Here is a 14,916-nt window from a genome sequence, read left to right as displayed (position 1 = left end):
ACTTAAATACATATACATATATATATATACATAGATTGGTAAGCAGATGTGAAAACCTCAGAACGCAGTGCATCATTGTTGCACAATGGAAAATCTGTGTTACTAGGGTGTCTAGTAGTACCAGTTTTTTACATCAGTGCAGGGTTCTTGAACATTGACAATCTATCATGGTCACAGATTAAAACTAAGCCTCCTTTAAAAAACTGAAAACCCTTTGCCAAGCAGATCTGTTTTTTGTTACATGAAGTACTGCTGTCAGATTTGGATAAATCAAGAGCTGTATTTTTGTGCTTCTTGATTTCATTCTTCCCTTGAGTTCACATTTTCCATTTGGAATGTGTCCCAGTGGTTCTATGATTTCACACTGTCCTTCTATATGCTATTAAGTATTAACAGTCTGATACTGTTGCCTTGTAAGTGGAGTTTTGCCATGGACTAAGCTCAAAGGGACCAGGTTTATGTTTAGCTTCCAGACTTGACAGAAAACAGTCTGTGTCCAGCCTTGTGTGAAAAGCTATGTTGGGATGTCTTACTGCTTTCCCTGGGTCTCACAACAAATCAGTATAGTGAATAAATACCTTACTGAATGATTCTAAGTTCAAAATGACATAACCTTTCCAAATTCAGTATGTATGAAAACAATTGTCTTTGTAAGTAGAACAGTGTTTTCAAAGCGCATGTAGGTGTTAACCTGGAATTCAGACAAAAGGATGCAAAATCAAGTAATTTCTGTCAATTGCTTAATTATTTTCTTATGTTAGATTTTATAATTTATAATAACTGCCCTTCTTTTTCTCACTTATCTTTAATTAGGAGCCAGTTTGGGTCAATCTACTAGCCTGCTTCTTCATATGAAAGACAGAACAATGAGAAATACCACATGTTAATAGGAATGGAGTGGCTACCTTGTGTTAAACTGATTAACTCATCTTACGTTCTGTTTAGTACATTTACCTCATCTTTAGGCCACACAGAATTTGCCATACCCTCTGATTAACTCCTCAGTCCTGACAAAACCTCTAAGACACACAAGGAACTAGGGAGGCAGAAGAATTAAGCCCGTAAGGCTGTCAAAATTAGAGAAGGAGTTTATTGTTTCAAGAGTCTGAACTGAAATCTTACTAAGCCAATCTGATAGAGATTTTGACAAAAACAGAACAGTAGGTTAATTCTTGTAATAGTTTTGCACTGGAAGCTTGTAAACCAGCTTAGGAAAAAAATCCCTAGATAAAATGCTCCCTGAATCTTTACTAACAATGCCTTCTTTAAAAGAATTCATTATATTCCGTTATAATTTTTTTTTTTTTCAGAGCTAGTGGTTCACTAGAAGGAGAAAAAAATTCAAGTCTTCTGTGACAAGTTTCTTCAAACTTGACAGTTCTGAAAGGAAGCTAAAAGGAGGAATGTTAGGAAGAGAAAGCTGGGTCAACAGCAAACGTTTTTTTGGGTTGGAAGGTGGGAATGGATCAGCTTTAGTATATGAATTGATGTGGGGGTAAGATCACATTATAAATCAGATTACGGAAAAATAAGATCTCTAGAGAGATTCAGCTGGACTAAGGCAGAAGGCACACAACCCATGATATTTTTTATGCTGATTTGAACAAGGATCAGCTGGACTTTTAATAACATATCTGGAAATTTCAAGAACTTTACCCACTGTTAGCAGAAAGCCAATTTGCTCATTCTTGCTGAATCACTGCCATTACCCTACAAATTGGTATCACTAATATTGTTAAGCAAAGAGCAGTTTTGCAGGCATGCTCTGGAACAAATGATACATGAGGTAAACAACACAGGGCTTCCAAAGGCCAACTGAACCTTCAACTCATTTATAGGGACTTCTGCATTTTTTGAACATTTTTTATCTGTCCTGATGTGCAAAAGTGCAAGTTATTACAACTCTCTTTAGGACAGTGAGCATTAGCTGATTCTTTGGAGGAAGAAAGATCAGTTATAACTGTAGGATGTGCAGATCCAGATGTTTCCTAGCAGCTGACCTGTAAAATAAACCGACAGAGATGCTTTTTCAGAACAATCATCCCTGTCCTCCAATTACATTGTCCTACAACATTTGATCAAAACCAAATCCCTAAACCAACAAGCCCCAGAGTCCAAGAACCTCTCTTTACAGGACTCCAACTGCTCCTCCAATATCTCATTAGATGGTTGGTTGCTGATCTGAGAGTCCTGACATCATGGAAAAAATACATGTATAGTGGGAGCTCCCAAGTGATTTCAAAGAAGGTAGTTGGTATTTTGACATCTAGCATTTAGGAGGAGAAACTGGGATATTCTATACTCTTCTCAGACGATGATATCAGTGGAGTGTTTAAATCCACCACAAAATGAATTAAAAATGAATAAATGGAGATGAAGTGTCTATATGGGGACATCCAGAACTTAAAACCTATTCATTTCAGGATGGATTACTTAAAATCTTTAAATCCCAACCTATATGTTCCTTCCCAGAAGTAAAAGTATGAAAATAAATAAAACCTTGTTTTTTCATTTGTTTATGTTTGTCTTTTTTTTTTTTTTTTAATAATTAAAGTTGCCATATCCCCACAGGTCTGATGGGTAAGAAGATGGGGGGATTCAGTTAAGTGTGCTGCACCTCACAGTCGTGGAAGGGATCAATGATTCCCCAGCTTAGTCAAATAATGTGAGTCAGAAAAGATGGAAAAAGATGCATACTGTGATCATGTTCCAGGCCTGCTGAGCTAAGCTGAGGGTTCTATGATATAACTTTCTTACATGGATTTCTTATGCTTAACACCTTTTTTGAGGGTTTTGAACCACATAATTGAATCAGTTGTGCTTGCTGAATTCCACTGAAGACAACAATTAGATCTATTCTCTTAAGAATCCAGACAGCTCACTCTTATCATCTGGTAGTTTATCTCTTATGACTCAGGTTGTCTGCTGTCATTCCACACAGCTTCAGTCTACTGACTAATCCACATTAAAGTTTAGCCCTATTTCCTCTAAGTAGAGGCATATTTTGCATAAATGAGATTTTTTCTTAGTAGATATATTTCATCTGCTTTTTTCATGGTTACAAGAAAAGCTAGAAATGACTCACCTTGTACCACTACAGGTTTGTTAGCCAAACCCAAAATCTTATGGCTCATAAGTAGGAGTACTTCTCTTCTGCAACCATGATTACAAGCTTTCATAAGGGTTTTAAAAGGGAATATCTATGAGATTATTGGAGATAAAGGAATATTTCAGAGTGTTTCGGAGATAAGCATGGATTCTATTAATTGCGTCAAGCTGAGCTCAGGTTTGCTTTTTACTTTTACCCAAAAAATATTTGTGCAGTCACATGGTGCATGGAAGTACATGAAGCTGTACCTAGTCATTCATTCCTTTGCTATCATCACCTCTATATGCACAAGCACGTGCCTAGCCATACGGTCTAATCACAGCCTAAATTAGAGCAAAGGATAATGTAGAGTTGTCTTGGAAAAAAAATAGCAAGCTATTAAGTTGTTTGTTGTTGGTGCATTAAAGACATCAAAATCTTTGCTTTAGAATGCACCAGAAAAGAGAGAGCTGAAGCTCTCCAAGTGAAATTTTCTTTCTCATTTCCCTCTCATATTACTGGACCTTTGGTAAGCCCAGACCCTTGCTGCACGCTCAGGGAGTTTCCAAAGCTGATAGCTCTGTACTCACCTCTAAAAGCAAAATTCCTTTAGATCTGCTTCACAATGTCTGTTCTAACTGTTCTGGCCAGCTGTCTGCCTCAGCAAGCTTGCATAAAATAAGTAAAATAAATATAGATCAGCACTAAACATAAAGCCTTAGGATCAAACTGGAGTTCAGCATTGCCAGTCCTCCATGCATTCATAAGCAGAGATAGTCTCTTTCAGTACAGTGACTAGTACACTCGGAAAAAATCTCACACAGCTTTTCGGGCCCCAGAGTACAATTCAACTAGATAAAACATAAAGTCCATCTACAATTTTGGAATATATAAAATGGTGAGTGTGAGTATTGTAGGCATTAACTTCGGCCATGCTAAACGAAGTTGTAACAGCAGTCATTGCCGGATGTTTGTCTACTGCTAGCATCTGGCAGCCTGATTTGGAGGAGGAGGGCGGAGGAATTTTGGTATGCAAATTACTTCTCTGTGGAGTCAATCTGGAGCATATAAATATTGACAGAATCATATCGAAGAGTTCTCTAGTAAATCATCCCCACCAAAGAAAAATGGAATTCTTTTATGCTCTGGCACTAATAGCAGGAATTCTACTTGCCTTTATATTACTGGTTTTAATTGCAACTTTTTATGATTCTTTCAAGGCAAAAATTCCTCCTGAAGTTGACCAGCCATCAAAGCTCAGCTTATACCATTACTTTTATACTCTGGTGGAAATTCTGGTGAGTTTATCATGCTCTATGATATTGTGATTTTCAGGAAAGGAAAAATTTGAGTAGAACTATGAATGTAGCATTTAAATATTGCAACTGTGTGTAATAGGAACCATATGGTAACACAGATTTAAAGGCAAAGGCCAAAATTTGATCTGGTATTTTAATACTGTATATAAAAGCAGCCTTCATGAGGTGAGCTCTTTTAAATACTGAGATTTGCATGTTTACACTGCAATTGTAACTTGATTGCCTTCTATAATGAAATGACTAGTCCTGTGAAAGACAGAATGGCTGAACAATAATAGCTGCACTTTATCTGAGTGCACTTTGATATATTTGAGGTAATTTCTTAAACATTAATCTACCTGCAGTAATTTTATTACCCATTAATCATGTTCTTATTTCTGTAGTGGCTGAATTACTGTGTCTTGGTGAATTATCATAGAATTATGTAGGTTGGAAGGGACCTCCAGAGGTCATCTAATCTAACCTCCTGGACAAAGCAGGCTCAGTTAGAGCTGTTACTACCTATTATTTAAGTACTTGTAAACTAGACCCACTGTGCTATGTACTTTGCCAACAGAGTAAGAAACAGCTCTTACCCCAAAAAATTTCAAAGAAGACAACAGGAGCAGACAAGAGCAGCCCAAGCCCTGTCATGTTTGGCATATACTGCATCAAAAGAAAGTCTGCAGGAAAACCACAGAATGATTTCATTCATGTTTGTATGGGGCTCATCTCAAGCAGAGGTGTTCTCTAATCCCCTACTTGTATGTGTTGAACACAGTGACTAAGGCCCATATCCTGAAAAGTCTTTTGGGGCACTATAATCAATTAAAGACTTAAATGGGTTGCTTAAACTCACAGAGTAGCATTCAAAAAATCAGGTCCCTCATTCTCCAGTGGCCTACAACCCATGTACCCTTCTGCATTGTCTGGCATGAAAGAAGAGTTGCTGTCCTTACATATCTAAGGCTGCTCTTCATGTTAAGCTATATATATAAACTTAATATAATAAAATGACTGTATGTTATTAGGTCCTCTATGTTTCTATACTTGGTTTGATGAAAAGATAATTTCAGATGATTCTTTTTACTGATGCTACTTCTACAGCCTCTAAGTGGTTGTTCTGCAACAGTACATATTCTATCTCCATTTATAATGTTCCAGAATTTTCAACTTCCTTTTCTGGATAGTTTTAAAGATGCATTCCCACATTTGCTATGCACTGAATTTAATTTTCTTGAGCCCTTTGTTGTCAAAAGCCTTTATACATCTACTTCTGGTGAATTTCTAGGCTTATTTTTATACACGGAGGAGTAGTCCTCCTCATAGTGAGGACTTCACAGGTTTCTTACAAAGCGTATGATGCTCTGTGCATTACACATGTGCAATGAACATACCCTCTTCGTTCTTATGAATGGAGCTCCTCTTGTGCCAGTGACTTATCTGTTTGTACTCCCTATCATGTATGTTGCAGCAAAGACCTCTTTTTTTCTGACACAGGACAGTCTTCTGCTCTTTACTTCCACTTATTTGGGATATCTCTTAGAAAACCTGCATAACCAGTTGAACATGTATCTTCTAGAGCACAGTTATACATATGATGCTCCTGCTGCATCTATGCACATGCTCTGTCTTGCGGAAATCAATGACAATCTCAAACAGAAAAGATGAGAGAAAGCCTACTAGTTCTTATCCTAGCTTTTGTTTTAATCCATTTCTACAGATATGCATTTAGACTGTGCATATTTTACTGTGATATAAAGCTTTGATAACCATTTTAATTGGCAAATCATAACACTTCAAAGTGACTGAGACAGACAGACTGTCAAATGTAGTCTATAAATCCATGAAACTCAAATGGAGTGGTCTTTGCTATTTCGTATGTGATTTCATAATTACTTTTAAAGTAAAAATCTGGTCACCATATGATCTCCCATGTAAAAAGCAAGTCTGTGCCAGAATTTAGGCATTCCAGCAAACAGTTTTTCAAAGAAAGACCCTATTTCACAAGTATAGGTACACTGACATGCTGATCTGGGTCCTCTTTTTCTTACACATATACACTTTTTAGAACCTGGCTTATACAATACGTTTCATCTACTAATGCCAATCAGATCTGTCTAGGAGTAGTTATCCCTTTCATTTTTTTTCGTTTATTGTTATTGGTTCTGAAGTATTTTGTAATTATTGATTAAGAAGAAGTTTTTTGATAGAACACATACCAAATTCCCCATTCTCCTTCATGACATTTTCTTCCCTGAAACTGAAGATGCCTCTATGATGCCAAGAGTTCCTAAGATAAGGAATGGAAAAAGGATATTTGTTATATTCTGATACCAAGTATATTCTGATACCACTATAGTATGTTCTGATACCAAGTTTATCATATATATTATTATCTGTCATCTGAGGGCTCTTTAAAAAAACAGGCATGTTAGAAAATACAGATGAGATTAAATAAACACAATACAGCAATTCTATTAACTTCAGTCATTCCAAAATCATCACTTCAACAAAAACACTGACTTACGAGTCACTAGAATTTTTGAAAATTGCACTTTGGGGAAGGTTATATTGACCCCGTGGTTTCTGCCAGGATTACCTTGACTCTTATATTGATCTTCTGCCTTCTCCAGGATACCTAAAAACGTGCATTTTCAACTGTAAGGCAAGAACTATATCTATCCAATTTGTCTATGGGAACTGGGACTTAAAACAACACAAGCACTGTTGGCAGTGGTGGCACACAGTGTTATCAAAAAATTCCAGATCATCTCTGGGTTTCCATTTTTGTTTTCAGATAATTTTCTTTCTCTTCCATGGCTCATGATGGCTTCTTTTATTGCTCCTCACTCAACTTAAAAAAAGAAAGAATTGTTTGAAAAAATGCCTTGGTGAGGAACTGTGTGTTGCAACACACTTGAACCACATAAGTTTTGGCTTCATATGTATGTGATAGCTGAGCTCACGCACCTAAGAAAATTCTGCATCTTTGTCTTATTTTCGCATTCTCATGCAGCAAAATTGCTATTTAAGGCCAATATTTGAATTCTCTCCAAGACAGAGCAAATCCGAGTTAAAGCACAGCTACATGAGATCAGAAAGACCAATCTACAATAGCATAGCTGGCTATTAATTTATGAGGCATTGATACAGCATGTACATGTATACTTCTGTTGCTCAGAAGAGGAAAATACCATTTGCAAATTACTTGTTATGATTACTATCATTCCAGAAGGATGAATTGTAATAGTCTGTAATGGCAATTAAGTCACCGTTTAATAGGGAAAGAAATGTTCCTAGCAGGAAATGCATCACTTGCAACCTGTATTCAAAACGAAGGAGGGTTCCAGCATGATGATCTTCAGGCTATCTCAATTATTGGCAATTGAACAGCTTTGGATAAGAAAATGCTGTGACACATTCAACAAACCTACCCTGTCTTCAGAGTATCAGTTTTCCCTGAGAAATTTAAGAAACTGGCTGAAGTGCCATTTCCTAAATACCTGTGGGATCTTGATATAGGCAATGGTTTTACTGATGGAGAAGCAGATCAGATTCAGAATCCTTCTCACCAGGTTCTTCATTTAGGCCAGCAGCACTTTACTGAGAAAGCACTTCTTTACTGTGAGGGTGACAGAACACTGGAACAGGTTGTCCAGAGAGGCTGTGGAATCTCCTTCTCTGGAGATATTCAAAACCCACCTGGATGCCATCCTGTGCAACATGACCCTGCTTGGCAGGGGGTTTGGACCAGATTTCTCCAGAGGTCCATTCCAACCTTGACCATTCTGTGGTTCTGTGATAGGCACTACTGATTTTCTTAAACCTTGTTGTCACTGTCCCTGTGGCATGGAGATGACCCAAGACCGGTAAGTTACTGCATCTGACATCATGCTAGGGACATTTTCATCTCACCTAACCTTAAAGACTTCAACTGAGTCATCTGAAGTAGATAGTCTCCCTTTATAATCAGCGGAGACAAACAGACATTTCCAGAGCGTGACTTAATGCAGCTGAAATTGGAATTGTCCTCTAGAAATGCCTCTTTCTCTTCATGGACTAGAAAAGGAGCCTCAGGCCTCATGACAGCTAAATTGCATACCTAAGCAAATTCTTGATGTTACATGTGATAAAACCAGATCACAGATATAAGAAGGTATTTATATATTTCCTGGAACAAGTATTGCAACATTCCTCCAGAAATAATGGTATCTCAGATCGTGAAGATATACATTTCCACTTTCACAAGTGCAATCACAAAGCCACTAGAGTTATTTGTGGAAGCAAAGTAGCAAATAACCAATAAATTTGGTTTAATAATAATAATAATAATAACCAATAAATAACCAATAAATTTGGAAAATAGCAGATAACCAAAACACAACATAGAAAAGGTAACTTGTGGCCTTTTGTGGCCCCTACAGAGTGGAAAGACTTAGATTTCTTATACTGATTTCTCCTGTTCCTCTACTGACTTTTTCCTGTTATACCTAGGCAAAGAACTCAGAAAGTTTGGGTATCTTTAAGGAGCACATACTTATAAGGTTGATTTTTGGTGGACTGCCGGCATCCAGGGATTCAAAGCTCTTCATAAAGGATCTGCATTTTGATGGAGTGCCAGTGAGGATTTACCTCACAAGATTACCATCTGCAAGCAAACGGAGAGGAGTCATCTTCTTCCATGGAGGATGCGGGATGTACGGAGGCATAAGTAAGGAACTGAAACAGAAAATGTGATTTTTCTAATTATTTTTTAAAATATTTATGGTTGTTAACTATATATATATTTATAAATTCTCCTGAACCCAAATGACTGAGGCTTAGTTTTGGCAACTGAGAGACTGAAAGCATTTAATGTTTGTTTTTACTTTTTAAACTCTTTAATCTGTCTTTATTTAATATCCAAATTATTCTTTATAGGATATCACCCTCTTTATGGCATATATCTTCCTTATAGTAAGTGGTGTTGCTAAATAAACAAATTCTTTTTGGTCTGAAAACTTAACAGAAGTTGTTAGTTCCTGCATTCCTCCCATTGATCTCTACCTGCAGGATGTTTATTGGTTTGTCTATAAACAGCACTCATTGTAATTCAGTGGCCTACAGCAGCCTTTTTTAAATATGTGCCCATGCTGCATGGACTTTAGTTAGGTTGTCTTTTTTCAGTTTAATTTATTAGAGAAAGCAGATAATTGCAAATACGTAATTGACAAGTCCTAAAAAATACTGTTTCTACAGGCAGCAGACATACACCCATATTTAAAGGTGTTAGGATTCTGTGATTTAAGGTAGAACACATTGTTGAACAACACCTGTAAACCAAATCTTCTAAATGTAGCAAAGATAGAATTAAGGCTGATGAAAAACCCAGTGTATCTTTAAATACATTGTAACAGGCATATTTCTGCCCATAGCCTTACTATGGGATAATTTTATAATTAGACATTTTAATATAACATAATCTGGATGCTTTGGATTTCTGCCTGAATTAGCCACACAGAAATATACTGATTTCTTTGGAGGCATACCAGCTGCAACTTTCATTCTTCAGCAAATAGTCAAATCTCTGCATCGAATATAGAATTTATTTAGACTTAGCTACAGTAATACAATTAGCATTTCCACAGCAAAACGATATGACATGACTAAGTCAGTCTCAGACTCTCCCACAATTAATTTGAAATAATGTAATAGTCTTTTATGAGGATCTCAAGGTACTTTATCCCTTACAATCACTCTAAGAAATTTCATTTAATAACAAATAATAATAAATCCTTGTTTTCCTTACAGATCAACAGTCTCCCTAAATATATGACTGTTACAGTGTGTTCTGAGGATTAAAAGTCTAGACTATTTTATCCTAGAGAAAATTGGAGTAGCTCACTAAATAGGCAAGGGGCCCACACAGAGGATGCAGTACCAAATGTCGTCTCTCTTCAATAAGACCATTAATTGCTTAGCTCTGTGTAACTCAATCATGGCAATATGTCATAAGAAAAGAAGGGAGGATATTGCTTCAAGTATTCAAAGCTATTAATTCCATTAACAACATTTGTTCTGCAGGAAGCCACGAAAGAGTATGCCGGTACATAGCCAGAAAATCTGATTCCGTGGTCGTGTCTGTTGGGTAAGTGAGCTGCCCCCAGTGCTGCTCCCTGAGCTGGAGAGGTCTTGTGCTTCCCCACCTCTGAACAAGCCTTAATTTTCTTTGCACAGAAGAAAAGGAAGTGAGCTCTAGTATTGTCCATCCTTACATTGTCAATATGTGTGAGCAAGCACGTGCCATGAAATGACAAGGTACACCTGGTAAGGGTTTATAAAGTAACCCAAACAGTTTGGCAGCTGTTTTCAGAACAGACATTTTTATGTTATCACCACAGAAATCATCATCTTTGTTTGATAATAATGTATCACAAACTGCTTTCCTGATTTCATGCTATTGCTTAGGGGGCTTCAGGAATGATTTTAAAAAGTAAACAATAAGCCTAAAATTTAATATATTTTTAAAACTACATGGGTCACTGCTTCCTTTTAAAGGCATTCTGCTTATGGAAAATGGCTGATGGCAAGAAGAAACTTTTATTTTTCAACAAATTCTCCTGTGGAAAACAAAATCATTACTAAAGAATTTTATTAAGTTAGGAGAAATTGGTTTTGAACATGAATTGTATATTCCATATGTGAGTGAGTCATGGTGTGTTAAAGTGACTCTGAAATATTATATCTACACCCTTTTATTCCCTAGTTATTAGGATGTTTACTTTATGAAGCCACTGAGTTAGTTTAGCAGAATAGTGAAAAAACAGAAAAGCAGAAGCAGTGTGCCTCAGCAAACAGCGAAGGGTTAACAGAGATTGCCTGCACCGCTGCCTCGGTAGTATTTAGCTTTTCCTTATTAAACCTAATATTCTCCAGAAAGACCTAAGACTGCACTTACAGAGAATAAAGAACCGTGGTTATTAAAAATGCATCTTGCTCTCAAAAGAGAGGTCGATATTTCATTCCCTTTAACCTGACTGGGTGTTTGCCTGGGCTGTTATGCCTGCCTAGCTTTTTGCATCACATGCAAGTATGTTGGTCAGGAACTAAACAAAGAGACTGTTACTTTAACATCACTCTCCTGCAATCCACTTGTTTCAATTAACAAAATAAATGAAATAATTGTCCGCAGGAAGCTACTTTGTCACCACAGTATATTTACTGTATGGTTGCTTATAATATAATATTATTAAGTTACTATTATTATGTTAAAGTGTAATAATAATATACAATACTGTACTAATATATACTAACATAATAAAAATATAATAATCATTGCCCCAGCATAAAAGCGTTGGGAGCCAGAACTTGGTTGATTCTCTGGGCAAGCAGGACTGACTTGCAGCTATACATACATACATGCAGTCAGTCCCAGCAAGAGAACTGCAAACTACCCTGCTGACCAGAAAATGAGTAAATGTGTGGTTTTCTATATTGTGGGTGATTGGACTGCACTACTCAAGCCCCTGTGTTCTTAAATTATGCTAAAACAAACCTCAGTGATCAACAGTCTGTGAATTTTGACAGAAATGGGAGGGGAAGCTGTTCTGTTTTGCTTCAGTATGTAAAATTTTAAACTAAGTCAGTAACACTGCTTTTGGAAAGTTTTTGTAAAAATATAATCCATGAACGCATTTAAGTCGAGACATTCAAGCAATTATCAAATATATATATTTGTAGAAATTGCAGTCTTGTACATTTCAGGTATTGTTTATCTCCTGAGTGCAAGTATCCAGCCCAGAATTTGGACTGTCTCACTGCTACCATTCACTTTTTGAAGATTGCAGAAAACTACGGTGTGGATCCTGATCGGATTATCGTATGTGGGGATAGTGTAGGGGGCACTTTTACTGCTAATGTTTGCCAAGAACTAGTAAACAGAACAGACATCCCGAAGATACGTGCCCAGGTCATGATCTATCCATTTCTCCAGGCCTTGAACTTTAATCTGCCATCTCACCAGAAAAATGCCTCCACTGCCTTATTGTCTCGGGAACGTACAGTCCATTGTATTCTGAAGTACCTGAATAAGGATTGCTCCATGAAGGAAGCTCTTTTGGCAGGTTCTCATGTCCCTGCGAGTATGAATTTGAAATACAGAAAATGGATAAATCCAGATCTTATCCCAGAGAAATTCAAACAGGGTTATGAGCCACCAATACCCACTTCATGTGTTCCTCAGGTCCATGAAGAAACTAAAGAACTGTTTGAGACAAGATTTTCGCCGCTGTTAGCAGAGGATGCTGTTATTTGCCGACTACCCGAGGCTTGTATAATTACCTGTGAACATGATGTGCTCAGGGATGATGGATTGCTGTACAAGAAACGCTTAGAGGACAATGATGTAAAAGTGACCTGGTACCACATTGAAGAAGGCTTCCATGGTACAATAGGGTTTTTTGGTTACAGTATTTTCTCCTTTCCGTCCTCAAGTAAAATAGTGGATCACGCTGTAAACTTTATAAAAGGCTTTTAAAATGTATTCTTGAAGACGGTGACCTAGTGTGCAGACTGAGTGTATTTCAGTTAACCATTTAGTAGCTATTGGATATCTAGGCAAGAAATTAGAATCTCATCAAGAAATAATAAGTTATGATAGCATGGTCTGCTGAATTCTGAATTTCAGTTGCTATTATTTGGCAACATGTAACTTGGGAACATGCATCTTTAACCTTCCTTTTTTTTAACCCTTTAATTGATATCCTTGTTTTGATGTTCTCTTATTCTGTTGTAAGAATTTTTGTTCTCATGTCAAAGAATAAAACCTCACCGTTTATATAGCAAAATACATTTTACGGCTTGCAACATATGAATAATCATAAATATGCATACATATACCCACATAACACACACAAAATCAGTATGAGAGCACAGATAAAATGCTTCCCCAAAGCTTCTGGAGAGTAAAGATACTTTCACTGTTCCTGAGATGAGCAGTAATCATCAGTCTACGTACATAGGCAAACCATCGGTTTGGGCTTGGTTGTAAAATCTGAAAGGGGTAATTGGGTTCTGCTTACAAATCTGACTTTAAAGTGAAATGGGTGGCACAGAAGGGAGGTATGGAAATGAGAGCTGTAGAAATGAGACCGTTACCTGTAAGTATCTGAGACTGGCAACACAGAAGAAGTAAGGGAAAACCTCACAAGCAAAACTGAATGTCCTCTAAACCATTTTCTATAAAGTTCCTTTCTGAGAGGCACTTGGTTTTATTCAGGGAAGAGAGAGACACCCAGTGCTTCTTGCCATTTTGTAACAATCAACTTATTTACTGAGAATTTGGAGAAAAATATAAAAACAGCACCAAAGCTGCTTGAACTGTTTCTGTTAAGGTTCAAAACACATTAGAAAAAAAATCACAGGTCAGTGGTTACATTAAGACAGACCCACATTTGTAAAGGCAGATGCCTGAATAACTGCATGTCAAAACAGCTGGCCTTGCAATGCCTAAGAACTGTAAAATATTTCATCATCGTTATGCCATCACCTAGCACTTGTAATAGCTGTAAAACACACATGCAAGTGTGGAAAGAGGTTAGTATGTTATCTTCATTCTCTGCCAGCTGAACTCTGAGTAGGAAGAAAATGTAGGGTTAAATTCTTCACCATATTAATTAAATGTGGTGACATGTTAGCAGTTACAGATCTCTGGAGCAACCAGTGTTTAACTTGTGAATTCTTGTTCTCCAGTCCCTCAGTAAAATGAAATGATGATTCTTTACGCTGTGTTGACACCAGAGAAATTTAGTTTCATTTTTCCTATTTCAGGTACTAGCAATTTACTCTTGGAGCAAAGAAATTCTTCCAGGAGTAAATAACATGATAAAGCTCACAATGTTCCACTGACTGAGGTTTACAGGATTTGTTTCGGTGATACAACCTGATATGAAATTGGCAATTCATTTTGGTTTCTGACCTCAAGATGAAAGTTGGCTTACCAGCTTACATGTTGGTAGCATGAGCAAGAGCAGCAGTGAGTCAATAACTGCTCTAAAGGAGATGTGAAAAGCTGGATAGTATTTGAGCAGTTAATCCACATCAAAGTCTGTTCTGCCACAGCAGTATTGTTATCTGCACATGAGCAGGCTCACTTAAAGTCAGTTTGGGTATGTCTTCATGAACTTCAGTCAAACCTGTGAGTCATCAGACTTATCTTTATTCAGGATCAGTTTATCACACATACTGCATCTTCAGTACCTGTTCTTTTGATGATTCCCACTGGTGCGTTTTAAAATTTCTGGAATCAAAGTCCCTCCTGTCTGATGGGAGAGAATTTTGTAACTAAACTGAACAGAAAAAAGTCCAAAGGCCTTGACAATACTGCACATCTGCATCTCCCCCAAAGTTTCCAAACAAAGGAATTGACTAACAACAAGCACAGCCTATTGCATTACCCTGTAACATTCTTAATCCTCTTCATCCACCTACTATTTTGAAACCACTGCACAACTGATAATTAACTTTTGCAATAGACAGATAGATAGATAG

General features: G+C 37.1%; 1 protein-coding gene across 1 annotated transcript; it reads left to right on the top strand.

Annotated features, from left to right (window-relative positions):
* The first annotated feature begins 3,784 nt into the window (after positions 1 to 3,784).
* On the top strand, positions 3,785 to 14,007 carry LOC106040180 (arylacetamide deacetylase-like 4). The gene is made up of 4 exons (XM_013187873.3): positions 3,785 to 4,386; positions 8,884 to 9,100; positions 10,453 to 10,516; positions 12,133 to 14,007. The coding sequence occupies exons 1-4, from the start codon at positions 4,021 to 4,023 to the stop codon at positions 12,902 to 12,904; spliced, it is 1,419 nt and encodes a 472-aa protein (XP_013043327.3). The 5' UTR covers positions 3,785 to 4,020; the 3' UTR covers positions 12,905 to 14,007.
* Positions 14,008 to 14,916: the final 909 nt, after the last annotated feature.

The sequence above is a fragment of the Anser cygnoides genome, chromosome 23 (genome assembly GCF_040182565.1).
Source record: "Anser cygnoides isolate HZ-2024a breed goose chromosome 23, Taihu_goose_T2T_genome, whole genome shotgun sequence".
Taxonomy (NCBI): Eukaryota; Metazoa; Chordata; class Aves; order Anseriformes; family Anatidae; genus Anser; species Anser cygnoides.
Note: the sequence above shows the minus strand (reverse complement) of the source record. Positions and strands in the feature narration are given on the sequence as shown.